We start from the raw sequence: 19,011 nt of genomic DNA, 5'->3' as shown, positions 1-19,011 counted from the left end.
TCTCCCTAGCCATCTCTGGAAGAACTTGGTATGGTTCACGCTCTTTTATTGGCTTCCAGTGCAGCCACCAGAATGGGGAACCTATGACAACGCTGCCAGTGACAACAGTAACAACAGACGTTTACTGAGGACGCATGTGTAGCGCCAGGACATGGAGGAGAGGCCAGGCAGCCTGGGCTGGCATTCCGGATCCCCCCCTCCTAGCGAGTGACTTTGGGGAAGTGGTTAACCTTCCCCTGCTTCAGTTTCGTTCAATCATCAGAGTGAATACGGCAATGCGTGTAAAACCATGATTGTTGTCACTGCGTGCCTGGCCTCGTGCTGAGTCCTTTGCATGCCTTATCTTATTCCAGCTTACTTAACCTGTGAAGTGGGCACCATTATTCCAGTTTTCTGTAAGTGTTAACTGAGGGAAAAGGAGGCTCACTGGTTCAGGCACAGAGCAGAGCCAGGAGTCAAAACTGGGTCCCCGTGATCTGAAAGCTCCTACCCTCTGGCCATTGTTTGTTAGTTGGCAACAGGTCTGCTCCAATGCATGGTAACTCTATGTACAACAGAACACATATTGCCTGGTCCTGTACCATCTTCTGTGTTGGTGGTTTGCTTGAGTCCATTGTTGCAGCCACTGTGTATTCTGAATGCCTTCCAACCTAGGCACTTCCAGCCTCCTAGGTTGGAAGGCACAGTACCCATTACCCTACCCCAACTCTGATCTAAAATGGCTTTGAAGTGAAAATTTGTGTCTGGCAGAAGCAAAGCTCTGCAGCTTCTGCATGGGCCCCAGCCCATGGAGCTTGTTGGTGTGGATGTGACCGGGCGTAGGCATATTCTCCTTCCGCCCCAGCCTGGCCCCAGCAGTGGCTCTGTCAGCCAGGGTGGAACTTGTCTGAGTGGAGCCCAGGTGCCAGTCACAGGGGCAGTCAGACAGATCTGAGTTTTTCTAGTGCCCACAGGAAGCCTTGAGAGAAGTCTCAGGCTGGAGGCTTCATGATGAGTTTAAATCAACACCCAAACCTGTTCTAGAAGAAAGCAGGTTAGATGGGCAGAGACCACGGAGCTCAAAAATGGTTCCTGAGCCACCCCATAGTTTCTGAGCCCTTTCCAAGTTAAGGCATCAAATAACATTTTCATGAAAGGCGGAAGAGCATATTGGTAAAACTCAGGACTAGCCACTGGTCTGTGACATTTACCGACAGAGTGACCTTGAGCAAGTTACTTAAACTTTGTGAACTTCAACATCCTCCCTATAAGATGGAGATAATAGCACCTCCCTCATGGAATCGTTGGCGGGATTCAATGAGATAAGGCATATGGAGCACTCAACACGAAGCCTGGCATGTAATAGGTGCTCAATAAATGGCACCACATTAGGTCATAGCCATGGTCTTATGGTCTGGGGGACAGAGGTATAGCATTAGGCAAGAAAGGGGGCCTTGTGCTGGGGGGTGTGCTGGGGGTGCTGGTCAGCACTGGAAGCGGCAGTGGGAGGCCTAGGAGGGGCTGTGGGGGCCATGCAACATCTGCCTGTGTTAGACACTTTCTGCCCTTGTCCCCAGCCCAGCCCTGGCCCAAGCCCTCTTCTCTGGTTTCTCTTTGTGAGGATTGCTACACCGCCACAGCTTCCTTATTTTCCTACTTGCCTTATTTTCTGTCTTCCTGCTTCCCCCTTGGCTCTTGGTTATCCTTCATCCTCTTTTGCCTGCTCTATTAACCCTCCTGTGAAAGCCACCAAGTTGCCTTGTTGTTCTCTGGTGTTTATAAAGTCATGAAAGGTTAGGGCTGAGGAGAAACTTGGAGTCCTCTCACCCTTCTTCCCCCTCAGTCCGCATGGAACAAGGGTGGGGAAAGGAGGACTCGGCGACTCTCCCACGGTCAGTGGCAGAGGGGGCTGGAACCCAGGGCTTCTCGTCCAGTGCTTCCACCCCTGTGCCAGGCCGCTTCCCTGCGAAGCTGGCTGTGTTGGTGCAGGAGTAATAAGGCAGCATTTGCTTCATCAGTAGAATTATTTCCTGGATAACGGTCCTCTCTCATCACCACCCCCAGCCCCATCTCCCCTTCATGTTCTTATTCCAAGGAGAGGCCAGGACGGCGGTCAGAGGAGCATGTGGTTGCTGACCAAAGGCCACCCTCAGCTTAGAGGGAAGGCCCAAGTGTGAAGGGGCCGGGGGTCCAAGAGTGTGGCTGAGGGGGTCATTGAGAAAGTGTGTGAGCCTTGGTTACCTCATGGTAAAGCTTCTCCCCTCAGGTAGAATCGATGCCTGGAGGGTGAGCAGGAGTGTGGATCGGAGTGGAGGGGGGGTGACATGAGAGAAGTAGAAGGACAGGGGAAGAGAAGAGTAAGGAGGGAGAGGAGAACAAGAAGGGTAACCGGGTGGGCGCAGCCAGGTTGGCCACAGGCCTTGTTATTCATTTTTTCGAGGATCACGAACAGCTACAGGAGAACCATGGGAGTGGTTTGGCTGCCATCTTCATTTCCTTTTGAAACTTGAAGGTTTTCATATTGTTGTGTGTGGAGGCTTTGGGGCACTGAGTAAATATGGGTCAGTGAAGAACGTGCAGAAATTGGATGTCAGTTACAGAAATACTTGTGCCGAAAGGCAGCTGGTGTGGGGCAGACAACGGAGACCTGGAATCAGGAGACCTGGGTTCAAGTCTTGCCTCTCCACTCACTAGCCTTTTAACCTTGGGCAAGTCTCTTAATGTCAGCAAGCTTCAGTTTCCTCTTCTCTGAAATAAAAGTAAAAATAGAGCTTGCCCTTTCTGCCTAACAGGGTTATCGGGAGGATTAAATGAAATAATGGATGGGAAAGCCCTCTAATCTGTAAAGTTTATGCAAATGTTAGAGTTGAGATGTCAGTGGACTAGGAAGTGAAAACCAGGAACTCAGTGGTGAGCGTGACACAGCATTTCATTAGCCGTGTGCTGGGCAGATGCTTCTCCCATCCCAACCAGTCCTGGGACAGCCAGGCAGCTGCTGTCATCACACGTGGTTCTTCTGAAACATGGAATATGAGAGATAGTGAACAGAGTGATTCTAGGGAGAAGATACCTGCTTCTAGATCACTGTTTTGCTGCTGGTAGTTGGGGTACTCATAGGTTGGGGTGCTCATAGCCAGAAAGGCTGTAAGTTTGAGAACCAGATGAGCTGCTGCAATATGACTACGTTAACTGCTTGTTAAAGGAACTTTTCGTTTATTAATGACAATCATACCACACCTTGTCTTCGGTAGCTCTTTAAAGATAAAAAAAAAAAATGTGTTCACATCCACTGAAGTGATTTCTCCAAAGAAAACCATTTCCAGAGGGGAGCACTCTGGTCTGAGTTCTGGAATCAGACATATCTGGCTTCTAATTTGAACTGTTTGAACCCTTCACTAGCTCTGAACCTTTGGAGCAAGTCACTTAACCCTCTGAGCCTCAGTTTCCTCATCTGTAAAATAGGATTTACATTAGCCAATGTATGTAAGTTGCCTAGCACACTGCCCGGCACATAAATAAAAGCTTAATAAGTTAGCTATTGTTATTACTGCTAACCCAGAGGGGCTAAGGGTGTATGTCAAATGACTCCTCAGGCTTCCTGACAATGTCACCTTTGAGGAAGGGGCCCTGATTGAGCCGCTATCTGTGGGGATCCATGCCTGCCGGCGAGCTGGAGTCACCCTGGGCGACAAGGTCTTTGTGTGTGGAGCTGGTAAGACACAGACGACACCCTGGTTATGAGTGCATCAGCTGGAAGTGCGGGAAACCCTCTGCTATCTCATTCTCCCCCCAGGGGCTGGGATTGGTTGTAGAATCTTTCTGGGTAGGGAAAGATAACAATATCCCATTCCGCCAGTGACCAGCACTTTTCTAAATAAGATAACATCTACAGACATGATGATAACTAAGATCATATATCCTGAACAACACAACCTATTTGTTTATTTAAAGAATGAATCTTGGGATTATTTTGAACTGTTGACAGGAAACTAGAGAAACTTTTTTTTTTTAATTTATTGTTGTTTGAGTGAAAGTTCATAAATCAAGTCAGTCTCTCATACAAAAACTTATACACTCCTCGCTATGTACCCCTAGCTGCTCTCCCCCTAATGTGACAGCACACTCCTCTTCTCTACCCTGTATTCCCCATGTCCATCCAGTCAGCTCCTGTCCCCCTCTGCCTTTTCACCTTGCCTCCAGACAGAAGTTGCCCACATAGTCTCGTGAGTCTACCTGAGCCAAGAAGCTCACTCCTCACCAGTATCATTATCTATTTTATAGTCCGGTCTAAACCCTGTCTGAAGAGTTGGCTTTGGGAATGATAGAGAAACATTTTTGGTAGTGAAGGAAAGGGTAACTTTGGGATCTTACGAGTCGTGCCAGAGAAGTGGCCACCCAGTCCATCCACAAATGAGGCAGACCATGCTCACAGCCTACAGGAGTGGAGTCCAGACTGCCATAAACCAGCTCTCTGCCTGCGTATGGGTTACAGCTAGCTGCCTTCTCTCCTCCCTTGCTTCCAGCCACCCAGAACAAGCCCCAGCAGCCTCAGACCAAATCGTTCTAAGCTTCTAACAGCTGGTAACCCAGGCAGAATGCCGGGTAGGGGAGGAGAAGAATAAGGAGGGTGAGTAAAGAGAAGAATAAGGTCTGATCTGGAGTTGCTCATAGGCATTTGTGACTGGTTTTCTTTGGCAGGCCCAAATAAGTGACCACAGGGCTTCCTAAGAGGGCTGAGGGTGTAGAATAAGCTTGCCCCGGTGAGCCAGCAGACTGCGGGCTCAGTTGACAGATGTTTTTTTTTTTTTAATCTGCATAAGTAATACCTCTTGCCATAGACAAGGAAAGTAAGTCACACACACACACACACACACACACGCAGAAATTCACCCATAGCCCCATCACCCACCAACCTGACAGAACCATTGTTAACATCTTGGAGTAGAATCTTTTAGTCTGGTTTTTTTTTTTTTTTTCTTTTCCTTAATGAAACCTTGCTGAATATGCTTCATTTTACCTACTCTTTTTTTTCAATCAATATATTGTGAACATTTTTTTCACGTCAATTTATAAAGAGTTCTGACGTAGTTTTTAATAGCTACATAGTATTCCACTGTAGTTTATGTAACTAATCACTCCTTTGTTGGATATTTCAGCTGTTTTTCAGGGTTTTTTTTTTTTTTTCTAATTCTTTATTTCTTGGGAAATCCACAAAATTGTTTTCAAGAGGAGTATCCAAAAAAGCAAATCACCAAAGGTGTTCTGTATAATCTCATTTTATGGATCGAGTGTTTACAGTAAAACCATAGTGTCATCTAGCATGCAGATACTGTGAGGAGGCAGGGTAGTTTCCAGGCTAATTCTTGGACACGTGAACATCCTGGAGAAGTTGGGTCAGCCCAGGGAGCCAGCTCACCTAAGGACACCTTCCAGCATGATCCTCAGAGGGCACCTAAAAAGAATATCCTGGAGGTGGGGGTGTGTGTGTAATGGGTTCTCAAGAAGGTGGGGGGCCAAAGAGAGAACAGGAAAATATAACCAGACCCTATGAGACTTTTTGTTCCCTGAACAAATATATATTTCCTTGACTTCTCTGGTTCTTTGAGATTATCCCCAAGTGTGTCTAAAAGTAAGTGGAAAATTTCTAGTTCTAAGGCATACAAGGTTCAAATATTTCATATAGAGAATCAATTCCTCATGCATTCTACAAGTATTTGGTAAAGTCTTACTGTGTGCCAGGCATTGGGATAACTGCTAGGGATACACAAAAGACGTGGTTCCTGTTTATGGTCTAGGCATGGGGAAGAGCTGATATTAAGTATTTCACGAAAGTTTCCTATTTTCTGCTTTGCTTAGGGCCAATTGGACTGGTCACTTTGCTTGTAGCCAAGGCAATGGGAGCAGCTCAAGTGGTGGTGACTGGTAAGAAAGTTTTCTTCTTTTTAAATCTCCTTGAGGGGGGAATAGCTGGGACTACAGTTTGGGGCAGGGGCATGAGACCCATTTCCTTCCTGAGGTTTGGGGTTTTTAAAGGGCTCCTCCACCTTTCTTGTGGGTTCCAGGATTCAAAAGCTCACCCAGGGGGTGACTAAATCAGGCCTCATGACGAGGGTCTTATTTGAAGTTGCTAAGAGAGGGTAGATGCTATGGAGAAAGGGACCTGGCTCTTTATATATGGACCTGAGATGCCCATACTGCCCCCTTGACCTTAAGAGGAGATTCAGGTATATGGTACATGTGGGAGATGTGAGAAGGATATGTGCCTGTGTGTGTGAGGAGAGGTATCTGTGAGAAAAAGCGTAAGGAGAAGTATCTGTGAGAAAGACTGTGTGTGAGGACAGGTATCTGTGAGAGTGTGTGCGAGGAGAGGTATCTGAGAAAGAGTATGTGTGAGGAGAGGTATCTGTGAGAAAGAATATGTGTGTGAGGAAAGGTATCTGTGAGAAGGAGTGTGTGTGTGTAGCAGGTATCTGTGAGAAAGAGTGTGTGTGAGGAGCAGTATCTGTGAGAAAGGGAGTGTGTGTGTGTAGAGGACATCTGTGACAATATGTGTATGTGGAGGTATGCGGTGTGTATGGGAGCATGGGGATGTGGAGGTTATCTGTGTTGGGGTCAGCAACACCAGCCACTGCCTCAGAGCTTCATTTTATTTTTTCCCTGATCACCCATCCAGTTTCTCAGTTTGAAAGAAACTTTTATTCAACTTTAGATCTGTCTGCCTCTCGGTTGTCCAAAGCCAAGGAAGTCGGGGCAGATCACACCCTCCAGGTCTCCAAAGAGAGCCCTCGGGAAATTGCCAGTAAAGTGGAAAGTCTGCTAGGGTGCAAGCCTGAAGTCACCATCGAGTGCACAGGGGCGGAGGCCGCCATCCAGGCGGGCATCTATGTGAGTGGGACGAGGGCCCTGGGGCTAATGGGCAGCTTTGGGGAATCCGTGTAGGGTAGTAAACGGAGTAGAAGTAAGGAGTCCTGACACCAAGCTTCCCCACCGACTTCCCCTGTGAGCCCAAACAAAATTAATCTCTTGCTATCTCTGTTTTTCTTTTCTGTCTTGTAGAGATAGTGATACTTGCCTTGTGTCCTCATTGGATAACTATGAGATAACAGATACATTGCAGGGGCCTTGAAAAAAACGTCTTTAGGATCGCACAGCTTTTATGGTCATATTTATGATCATAAAAGTAGTACTTCTAGCAATAGAACCAACAGGAGGAACAGGGAACCAGGCCTTGGTGGAGTGTGGAAAATCCCTTTCTGGTTTTATTGAGGAAAACTACAGTCTTTGAGTTGTTAGTACAACGTCACAGCTGTTAATTCAGTAGTCACAAAAGTGAGGTCATTTTTTAGGGTCATAGTTGACAACTCCTGTCCTCTTCCAGAGCTAGGAACAGATAAGCTGCCAGTACCTGATTTACCCCTTAGTGACCCACCAGTGATTTCTGAGAAGTCGACTGGGAGTTGGGGAAGTGGCATCGGCAGATCAGACATGAGGAAAAGAGAAAGAGTTAACTCCTAGGTTCCGAACCCTACTGTGTTCCAGGTCATCTGTGGGGTGCTTTATAAGCATGATGCTTCATCCTGCACAACAGCTGAAAATAGTTACCATTGTCCACATTGTATGATGCATCACTGGTGTGCGGCTGAGTCTGGCTCAAGCCCAGCCTGCCTGGCCCTGGTGCCTGAGGTTTCCCTGCTCCATCCTGCTGCCCAGGAGAGGAGGGGAAGGAGGGCACAAGGAGTCAATGGTTAACTGTGCTGGGGGAGGGTTCAGGCCAGGCAGAGCAGCTGACAGCAGCCACCACTGGGACCTCTACCCCTGTCCTCTGTACTTGTTCCCCACAGTGACACAGGCTTCCTCCTTCTTTCTGAGTCACAGCTGTTTTACACAAGGGCGCTCTGCATCACGCAAGGCATACTAGCGAAAGCTGACCCCTCTGGTCATCAAGGGCTGAGGAAGTGATGGGAGGGAATGAGGACGGGAGGGAGGGAGGGAGGGAGGGAGGGAGGGAGGAGGAGGTGCCGCCTTCACCCGTCCTGAGCATCGGCTGCAGTCAGCCAGCCCTCTGCTCCATTGCCAGAGGTGGAGGTCAGCATGTGGGAAGGAGTGAAGAGAAACCAAATCTCAGAGGGCCGATGGATCTGCATATGGTCCATCTGCCTATGGCATGTCTTCGGCACCTGTCATGAGCCAGGCTCTTGCTGGGCACTGTGAGGGCTGTGACAACGAGTAAGGCGTGTCCACTGTCATCAAGCTGCTCACAGGTCAATAACCCTTACTCCACAGAGCAGTAGTATGAGCCAAGGGACCTGAAAGATGTGACTTTCGATGCAAGGCTTTCCTTCCTCCCCTGTTCTTCCCCGAGGCCATTTGGGAACAGGTGGCATCTCCAGCTGTTGATGGTGGGGGCCTAGTTGCCAGGTTATGGGAGGTAGGCGTGGAGATGAATGTGACCCCAGGGCTCACCAGCCCTGAAGCCAGTGCCCCTCCTGATGTGGGGAGTTGAGCCATCGTGCAGGGCAGGTGACTACTCTCTACCAATGAGCGGGCTGGACGGAGGCGCCCTGTCAGCACATATCTGAGAGTCACTTCCCTATCAGATTGTGACTAACTAGTGCTCCTGAGGAGCCGTGACAGGTGCCTTGGGGCAGAATTGATGTCACCTCCTTGGTGCAGGGGTCATACCCACAGGGCAATGATCAGGTAGCCTGGGCCTCCCCTTGCCTCTGGTCAGCAAACTGCTGGCCTCCTGGCAGGTTGGGATAACTAGTTCCACGTTATTCCTCCTCATCACCAGGCAGGGAAGGACTGCTGATGAGAAAATGGTTTTCTTAGAAACTCTCAATCAACAGTTTTCTGTGACTCACTCCAGCTTTAACCCCCTCCCAATTTTTCCAGTGGGGACAGCAACATTTTCCGGTTGTAAGATAGTGTTCCCTTACCAACAGTGTATGCTCACAGGTAGTTAGTCACGTCAATAAAAACATAAATGCTGTGCTGGTGCTGAGCGCTCTGATTGTTGTCCTCCAGCAACCCTACAGGAGGCACCATCCTCTTCTTACCAGTGAGGAACCTGGCTGCAGGGAAATGCCCAGGGCCCCACAGCTCAGAAGCGGCAGTCAGGGGTCACCCCACACTGCTCAGACCTTGAGTTCTGCCTCTTGGCCCCTGCATCACAGGCCTCTCTCCATGGTGTATCCTTCACCTCAAAGAGAGAGACTGCCGGCTGCCTTTTACAGCTCCACTGGGTAGCATTCAGAGGGACCCCAGTTAGTGCTTGCCACCGTGATGACTGCAATGAGAATGAACCGCTCACTTTCCAGTCTCTCACAACATCCAGCACCGTGATCCCCCAAAATCTCCAGAGCAGGCGTAACACCCGTGTAGAATTATGTGGGAATTGTCAGGAGAAATTTCCCTGCTATCCCGACCCTCTCCAAGGAGGAAATTGATAAAACAGATGGACGTTCAAGGAAGACAAAATCCATTATGGCTAATACCACTGGGATGAAAGCCTCCGAAACAGAAATATTTCTAAATGCCAGCCTGCATATTTATTTATTTACTGTGCTTTAGGTGAAAGTTTACAACTCAAGTTAATTTTTCATACAAAAACTTATACACATATTGTTACGTGACCCTAGTTGCTATCCCTATAACGTGACAGCACACTCTCACTTGCCGCTCCGGATTTCCGGTGTCCATTCAACCAGCTCCTATCCCTTTCTGCCTTCTTATCCCACCTCTGGACAGGAGCCACCCATCTAATCTTGTGTATCTATTTGAACTAAGAAGCACACTCTTCATGAGTATTGTTTTATGTTTTATAAAAGTCTAATCTTGGTCTGAAGAGTGGGCTTTGGGAATGGTTTTAGTTCTGGGTTAACAGCAGCCTGCAGATTTAAAACAGCTTTTGAAACCACAGCGCTCTAATAGCCCTCCCCGTTTGAACAGAGCTGTAGAGTTTTCTCGTGTATCTCACCACCGGTGAGCTGAGGAGGTGGTCCCTTAGAGGTCTGACTAAAGTGTTCCCTTGTGGAGGGCGCCCTGGAGGAGGAACAAGTTCTGAAACGTGGAAGTGGCTGAAGCCAATAGCTGGTACTGAATTAGTCAAGCTTTGACAGGTGTTAGGGGCTGCTGAAGATGAATCTTGTTTTAACAAAGATTTTCATGGGGGCCTGAAGACCTTTGGCTCTTCCCAGGGGTGCTGTGGCCAGTGGAAGATCTCCCACTGCACCTGTTTCTCCGTTGGCAAGGGGTATCATTTCAGCATCTTTAAAGAAAATAATGTTTACTCTGTTGTGCTATTGAGTTTGCTCAAAATGTTGAAGAGTTCAGCAGTGTAGAAAGAACCACTTTTGGTACTGAATTTTGGGATACTCATCTGATGGAGTCAGGAGGTGTTTGTTGACTAGAGCATGTTACTTGGAGTGCAGAGTCTGCATTCTCTGATCTTCTGAGTTTTCTTGTTTTTACCCCCTCTTCAGGCAACACGTTCTGGTGGGACCCTGGTGCTCGTGGGGATGGGCCCCGAGATGACCACTGTGCCCTTGGTGCACGCAGCCACCCGGGAAGTGGACATCAAGGGCGTGTTTCGATACTGCAACACGTGAGTGTGTTGTGGGTGAGTCGGGGTGGTGAGCGGCCAGCAAGACCAGGTCAGGCTCCACACAGCCTCTGGGATCAAGAGCCTCTGCCTGTTTATTCATGAGGGGCACTCCCTGACTACAGTAACAGCCATGAAAGATGGTGGGAATCCAGAAAGAAAATATTCCCTCCCAGTTGGAGAGTAGAAGGGCCAAGATGGCAGAGGGAGGGAAGTGTGATTGAAGCGTGCTGTCATTGGATGTGTCTACCACTCACCACCCAGACCCTCTCTCTTTCATTTTCTTAACTGGCCAGATCTCCATTTTCCCCCTTCAAGGGAACAAGCGGGACAAAAGTAAGAACTCAAGTCCATTGCCTTCCACTCTTGAGCCTCAGGGCCCATCTTGGGGCGTGAAAGGGTCTCCATTCACCCTGCCCCATGTTCTGCAGCCCCATCCTCCCCCCAGCTAGGACCCTCTGCCTGGAACATCCCTCCCCAGCAATGTCCCTTACTTCCAGCTGTAGCCTGTGACTCCATTCCCTCAGCACAGTAAACTCTGCCAAGCCAAGCTGCTAATGGGTGGGACTGGATTGTCCTGGGCTGCCTTTCTGAGGCTTATCTGCCTTTTCACGTTGGCCTCCATGTGCCTTATGCCTTAATGCCGAAAGAATTCTAAGCTTCACGGAAGACATTGCAGAGTGGGGGCATTTGGGAACAGGGTCTGCACCTCCAGATACAAGTCATGAGGTCATTTCTTCCATTGTTGGTCTATAAAATTGGCCTTGCAGAACCACAGTGCTATTAGTAAGTATAGCCAAGCTGGTCTTGTGCTTGGTAGTTTTGGGGACCTGGCTATTTCCCTTCTGAAGGTTAAATATAATTCCTTATCATCTTTTACAGGTGGCCAATGGCGATTTCAATGCTTGCATCCAAGTCTGTGAATGTTAAGCCCTTAGTCACCCATAGGTTTCCTCTGGAGAAAGCTCTGGAAGCCTTTGAAACATCCAGAAAGGGGTTGGGGTTGAAAGTCATGCTCAAGTGTGACCCCAACGACCAAAATCCCTGATGTTAACTGGGCTCTGCCCCTATCCCTGCCCTCTCAGCCTTGTGGGAGCTGAATGGCTAGGCAGGGGTGGGGTTCGATACAGAAGTGTCTTTTGAATGATAAGAATAATTGAAATACTTTATTATAAACAGTCTTACACAGAGGAAGAGGTGTGCCTTAAAAACACAAGTAGGAATAGTTTTGGGGAACGTGTAGCCTAGCACCCTGTTCATGCTGAGCAAAGTTCAGCAAGTGGAGCAGAGTTTGGCGGGCAGGTGTCAGAACCCTGCTGCTTCCTGTAGTGCCCTAGTTGAGCAAGGACGGAAATTTGCCCGCTAGGTTCCTGGTTCCACCATGGCAGTGGCCAGGTGAGGGGTGAGGGCATAGCTTCATCAAGACTTGCCTGTCCCAGAAGCTGCTTTTCATAAAAATCCGCAACTCAGGGTCTGGGATAGGGGTGGCCAGGACACTGTTTCTGGAAATAAGGGCTATTTGATTTCATGATAAAAGGAGAATAAGAATAGGGACTAGCCTTTCTGGCTCTAAAATAATTTTAAAACTGATCAAATAAAAGCAAATTCCACGTGAAATCAGACCAACTTACATCCCCCAAATGGAGAAACTGTCAGGAGCCTTCTCATCCCTGCTTGAACCTCTTCTTCGGCTCCTGAGAATTCTGCGTAATTTAATTTGCACGATGGAGAACCCCCTTCCCCCCACTCCCTACCCTCACCCCTAGGCAGACTCAAGGGCAGCCACGCCAGGCTCCCTTGTTGCTAGGCAACCAGTAGAGTCCTCCCTGAGGGCAGTGGCTGGGAGACCTTACCTACATCAGGACACTGACTAACGCAGCAGGGCTTGGTCAGTGCTGCTGGCGTTCCCACCCCACAGGATTCGCTTCGCTTCTGGGCCCACTCTCAAACTCACTGATGGTTATTGGACAATTCCACTTAATTCTGATTACTTTAAACAGAAGACCTTTCTCTTTCTCATAACTGGTAAAGACTCTTGGTATCTTTCTGTCTGTCTGAATGAAATCTCTAAATCCTGTGCCCAGTATTTGAATAAATCTTATTTTAATTGCGGGGTTTTCTGTACAAGCTTTGGATCTAAATCGCGTTGCGCTCATCTGTGACTTTGAGATTGTTAATCAGGAATGAGGATATATATAGTAGTGACATAACTTGGTCTGCAGCCTTTATGCTCTCACTTCAACTTTGGAAACCCTGGCGGCATAGTGTTAAGAGCTACAGCTGCTAACCAAAAGGTCGGCAGTTTGAATCCACCAGCCGCTCCCCAGAAACTCTATGGGGCAGTCTGGAATTTCTCAAACTGCCTCAGATAATAAATTCTGTCTGTGGTCCCTGTGACTACTGCCGCCTCTGTTGGGAGGAACAGACTTGGGTGACCCATTTCATAGAAGGAAGGATCTGGGATTTTCAAAGTTGACACATTCGCTGAGTCAAATATAATTTCTTTGACTGCCAGAAATTTATGTTAATCCTTACAGGAAACCAAATACATAAGGAAACGGGAAATCAAGCAATTTGCCCAGGATCACAAACTGGGCAATTATTCTCTCATGTTATCTCCGAAGGAAGGTGAGGTCTGAAGCCATCTGTCCCTCCCTCCTCAAACACCCACACGCACACAATGACGTGCACACACACACGTTCACACATGCACATACATGTGCTTTCGTCTCTGAGTCCTATTTAGCTAGGGCCGGACTTGCCGGCTGCTTCCTCTCAAAACTGCCCCTTCAAGCTCAGGAGCTCCTTCAACATGGGATAGAAAGATTTCATTCTCTTTCTAAAGGGAATAGTGCCCCGAAAGCAAAGGATTCATTGTGTTAAACTCACGTCCTCTTTTCTGCCTCCAATTGTGGTTTGATGGAGGGAGGCCACTGAGCCTGAAAGGGACTCAGGAGCTGCAGAGGGAATACCAGAGAAGTGCTTGAGTCTGATCGTCTTTGAGCCTCTGTTTCTTGTCTGTTAAATGGGCTTAATGATGCCTGCCTCACGGGGCGATTGGGAAGAGGGAATCGGCTGATAGAAAACAGCAGCTCAGGGAGTGCTTCCATTTTCAACCCCCCTGCAGCTTTCAGGCTACCTTGGCGTTTCACAACCCATCCCCAAGAGTAAGGAGGGCAGCAGGAGAGGAGGTGGGGTGGGCAGTGATGGGCTGTCTGTTCATTGAGCCCCAGGGTGGCAAGAAGGCCCCGGCCTCTGCATCCTTATTGGAATGTCCCTCTCGCTGCTTAGAAGGGGTTGCCCACAATTCATTCCCCCAACCATCTCCACCTTCACTAAACTAAACCTCAATAAATACTGATTGATGGGAGTGAATCAGTCCCGGAACCAGGAATATGAATTCCTCTGCGAGCTCCCCAACCTCAGGAGGCCCAGTAGCCTTTGTGTACTGTCACCAGTGCCCGGCACCTGATATGTTTTCAGTCAACACTTGAGGACCCACCCAGCTGGCACTCCCAGACTAGGGTGGGGTGGAGTGTAAGGGTGGAGAGCTGAGAAGAAGGACCCTGCAGGAAGCCTAGAGGGTGGAGGGAGAGGCTTCCATGTGGCCCCACAGGAGAAGGGGGACATGCTGGAGGCCCTGAAAACTCCCTCTGGTGGTCCACCTTTGGCCGCAGCAAATGGGTGTATGAAGTCACTACTGGACTCCCAGTCCCTGGCTCTCCAGCCGTTTTCCAGTCCCTCCCAGTTATCCTAAGGACTTTCCCCTCTTAGCGCAGTCCTTCCCCGCCTCCCTGTTCCTATTTTACTCCCTTTGGGAGAACAAAGGAGACCTGCTGGGAAGTTGGTGGGGCCAGAGGTTAGGAGCAGGGGAGGAGGTTGGGATTTATTGGATATTTGCCTTTCCCCAGAACTCTCCCCAGCTCATGATCTCAGCCAAAAGACAGGGAAGCAACACCCATCTTGTCATGGCAACCAGCCAGGACCTCAGCTGGGCCTAGCTGCAGTGGTGAGGGCTGGTCAGGCCACATCCCTGGGTGCTAGGCTGGTCTCCACTGTCCCCCTCCATATCCTTTGGGGGCTCAAGGAGGGAGCAGGGTGGAGAAGGGGTGACAGTGAAGTGGCTTGGCTAGGAGCTCACGGCCTGCAGGCAGTGCCTCAGTGATACTGGATGGTACACTTGAAAATGGTTAAAATGGCAGATTTCATGTCGTGTGTATTTTACCACAATTAAAAAAAAAAGAATGCAGGGCAATGGGGAGAAGAAAGTTCCCAGAAATGTCTAACAGAAATGAAAGTCACTCTTGGTGCCCCTGCACCCCCAGGGATCGGCAGAAGTTCTCTGGCACAGCCGCGCTCCCTTGGCTCCTGGCTTCCTTCCCTTCTTCAGGCTCTGGCTGAGTCGGGCATGTGCTCTTCATCTGGGCACCTGAGAGGACTTGAGATGTGCAGATGGTATTGCCGCCAAGGCATTGCTCTGTGGGTCTTGTGATCAGTAGGAGGGGCTTAGAGGGCATGCTAGGGGGTGGGGAGAAGCCGCTGTCCTCTGGGTCTTGGACCCAGCAGGCCTATGAGAAGCAGCATGTTGTAAAGGATTTGATCCCTGGAATCCTGGGTTCTATCTAATCCTAGAAGCCCTGGTCACGTAGTGGTTAAGAGCTTGTCTGCTAACCAAAAGGTCAGCAGTTCAAATCCACCAGCCACTCCCTGGAAACCCTATGGGGCAGTTCAGCTCTGTCCTGTAGGGTAGCTAGGAATTGGAATTGACTCCATGAGACCTAACAACAGCAACAAATCTAATCCTCATGCCACTCACTGTGACTTGGCCAAGTCACTTCCCCATTCCAAACCTCAGTTTCCTCCTTGGACAGTGGAAGGGTTAGTCTAGACAATCTTAAGGTCTCCTCCAGCACTGACAGTTTATAGGGTTCCCATCATGCAGAGGCCTTGGGAATGAGGACCCCTTCGGGAGCATCACTCAGGATGGAAGTGTGAGGGGCCTTCTCCAGTTGTATTCAAGCCATGTGTGTGAGTGTGTGTGTGTGTGAGTGAGTGTGTGTGTGTGTGTGTGTGTGTGTATGAAGGGCCTCAATGACAGTGAATGGTACACTTGGAAATGTTTAAAATGGCAAATTTTATGTTGTGTATATTTTACCACAATGATTTAAAAAGAAGGTATCACATTGTTCTCCTTGGCCTGGGACTCCCTGATGTGGTCCTGAGGAGGTCTGCACAGCCCTGAGGCAGTCCTGGCCCCATCATTCATTCAGCTGGTGGTCACTGATTGACCTTCCTGTGCTTCACACAAGCCTGGAGGCAGAGGCACAGCCTGGCTGGGGGATCCATCAGCGTGCCACAGACTGGCCCTGCGGGGAGGGAGCTTTGGGCAGGAGGTGGGCCTGCTCTGGGTGCAGCACCACTGCTGTGGGGCGGGGGGCAGCTCCCTCAGGACCAGCTACAGGCTTCAGGTCCAGAGGGTCCTGCCCTGACCTCATGGGCTGTGTGTGGAACAGGACCACTGGCTTCCCACCTGCTTGGTCCTCCCCTCTCCTAGTGGCTCCCCACGGGTCTGCCTCAGAGCTCTTCCCTGGCAGGAATCCAAAGAGGCTCCTCGGGTCAGCTGTTTGCTGTTCCCTTCCTTCCAGAAACCTCTTTACCAAGAGCACCTCTAGACTGGAAGGTACAGTGACTATATTTCCCCTTATCACACAAGTCTACATTGTAAGAAAATAAATAGGGGCAGACAAGTAAAAAGAGAAAGTCATCCATAATCTGTTCTCCAAGGTTATAGTATGTTACAGCATCTCCTTCCAGTTTTCCCCTATGAATTTCTAGACATAAAAATCACGTACCTATATTTTTAAACATAAATGGTGTTATGGAATGAATTGTGTCCTCCAAAAATATGTGTCAACTTGGCTAGACCATGTTTCCCAGTATTATGTGATTGTCCGCCATTTTGTCCTCTGATGTGATTTTCCCATTGTTGTAAATCCTGCCTCTATGACATTAATGAGGTAGGATTAGAAGCAGTTCTGTTAATGAGGCAGAACTCAATCTACAAGATTAGGTTTTGTCTGAAGCCAATCTCTTTTGAGATAAAAAAGAGAGAAGCAAGCAGAGAGCCAAGGGGAACCTCATACCACCAAGAAACAAGAGCCAGGAGAACAGTGAGTCCCCTGGACCCGGGCTCCCTGCTCTAAGAAGCTTCTAGGACTGGGGAAGATTAGGGACAAGGGCTTTCCCCAAGAGCTGACTGAGAGAAAAAGTCTTCTGGAGCTGGCACCCTGAACTGGGACTTCCAGCCTCCTAGACTGTGAGCTAACGCACTTCTGTTTGCTAAAGCCATCCACTTATGGTATTTCTGTTATAGCAGCAAGAGATAACTAAGATGAAAATATACTTTACATACTTTTCCATTGTCACACATACATACTTTAGTATGTATCTCTAGCAGATAAGGACTTTCTTTTTTAGCATAGGCACAATCCTCATTATTATATCTAACAAATTAACAATAATTCCTTAATAATTGTTAGTATTATCTAATACCCAATGTATGCCCAATTTTCCCGAATTATCTCTAAAAAAAGACTTTTTATCCTTAGTTTAAATCAGGATCTAACCAGGTCGTACGTGGTTGACAAGTCCCTTAAGTCTTCTAATTTATTATAGATCCCCCTCCATTTTTGCTTAAATGCCATGATTACACTGAAGAAACTTTCAGTTGTCCTCTACATACTATTTTACAAGCCTGTTTGTTTTAATTTAATAAATCGTTAAATTTCTTTCTATGTCGATAATTATACACATCATTTTTAATCACCATATCCCATTGTATGGGTAGACTATCATTTATAGAGCAAATGCTCACGATATTTTGGGTATTTAGATAACCTGCATTTTGCTTTTATGATAAACAAAGTTGAAATATCTATCCTTGTGCATACTTTTTTTGTATCCTTAATATACCCTGAAGTTACATTTTAGAATGAAAATAGCTGGACTGAAGGGTATGCACATTTTAATGGTGGCCCAGTTAGATAAAAAACAGTATTGATATTGAGATGAAGAAAATCTGAGCTGGGGATGCCCCAGGTCACCTACAGTGTGGGAAGATTCAGGGTGTGGAGAGTTTGGGGGGGCTACTGAGGATGGGACCAGGAAGCTACTGGCTGCCTGGCTTCAGGCCAGCCTTTTGAATGCCTGGGCTTGGGCCTCACCATCCATAAATCTGGGTAGATCACTTCACTTCTCTGGGCTTCGATTTCCTTATTAGTAAAGTCAGGGTCACTTCCAGCTTCATAACTACTCCTAGGATGATGACAACAAACAGCCGCCATAAAAGGCCAACATAGGATTCATAGGGAACTGTGACTGAGATACTCTGGAGCAGGTGACTCCGTCAATGAACTTGGACTTGAAGTCACCACCAACCTCAATGCCAGGGGACTCTGGGTACCATTGACCAAACTTTAATAAGCCCTTGGGAGGAAAAGAGGGTGGTGTGTGTAGAATATTCCTTTCAGGCTATGGCCTCTCTTAATTACGTGCAAATCCATGTGGCATAAAATGAATTGGGTTAGTTATTAAGATGCAAATCTTGAGTTCTCAGAACCCAAGAAACTTGGCAATTTGTAAGACTCTTGAACTTTGTCTTCTGAGTGAATGATTACTCTGTCTTAATATTGCTATTTTAATCTCTTGGTATATATATAAAATGCTGTGCTTAATAATAGATTTTCGAGCCCGCTTGTATATTTGCTTAAGCTGTCTGGTGTCAGACACACCAAAGTGAATCATCTCCCTTGGAATGGGATGGAACTGCTAGCATTGACACTCTCAAGGACTGATAACTCTAAAGAACTTCTGGGCAAAATATCAGGAAGGGGAAGGAGGCCAACACATGACCTGAGAGAGAGTGAATGAGGAAAGAACTGAGAGGATAACTAGTACTCCAAGGCAAGGTGAAGAAAGTTACTCAGCTGTGGCCTTTGGGGGCGGGGGCTGCTGGCTCTGGAAGCAGCTGTGCTTTCAGGGCAGTCCGGGAAGAGACAGGCTCCAGCTGCTTCCTCTGGTAAAAAAAAAAGTACCAGGTACTAAATCCCTACACCTCACTGCACACCCAACAAAACTAAGACCCAAGAGAGACCATTGCTGTTTTCACTGGTCCCCCAAAGCCATGCTGCCTTCTCCCAGAGTGGGGCTCCAGAGCAAGTGATGCCTCCAAGGAGAAGATAGGCATTGCTGGAGCGGCTGGCTGGGGAAGAGTTTCCGTCATCCAATTTATTTATTGCCTGGACAGTATGGCTGACTGGGAAGAGCCCTCCTGCATTTGGAAGAGATGGAAAAGGAAGAGGCCAATGGGAAGGTTTGTCTACAGTAAGAGGTGTGAGCACATTATATCATCGTCCGTTGCCGTCTAGTCG

The 19,011-nt window shown here is 48.2% G+C and overlaps 1 protein-coding gene across 1 annotated transcript in view; it reads left to right on the top strand.

Moving 5' to 3' along the window:
- SORD (sorbitol dehydrogenase) overlaps nt 1–12,730 on the top strand; it is a 44,281-nt gene extending 31,551 nt beyond the window's left edge. Inside the window, exons 5-9 of the mRNA XM_049898384.1 lie at nt 3,573–3,691; nt 5,836–5,901; nt 6,689–6,864; nt 10,464–10,585; nt 11,465–12,730. Of these exons, the coding sequence (XP_049754341.1) occupies nt 3,573–3,691; nt 5,836–5,901; nt 6,689–6,864; nt 10,464–10,585; nt 11,465–11,630 (649 nt within the window). The 3' untranslated portion in view covers nt 11,631–12,730. The remainder of the gene's footprint in view (nt 1–3,572; nt 3,692–5,835; nt 5,902–6,688; nt 6,865–10,463; nt 10,586–11,464) is intronic.
- The last annotated feature ends 6,281 nt before the right edge of the window (nt 12,731–19,011 follow it).

Source organism: Elephas maximus, chromosome 10 (assembly GCF_024166365.1).
Source record: "Elephas maximus indicus isolate mEleMax1 chromosome 10, mEleMax1 primary haplotype, whole genome shotgun sequence".
NCBI lineage: Eukaryota > Metazoa > Chordata > Mammalia > Proboscidea > Elephantidae > Elephas > Elephas maximus.
This window is presented reverse-complemented; position numbering and strand designations above follow the sequence as displayed.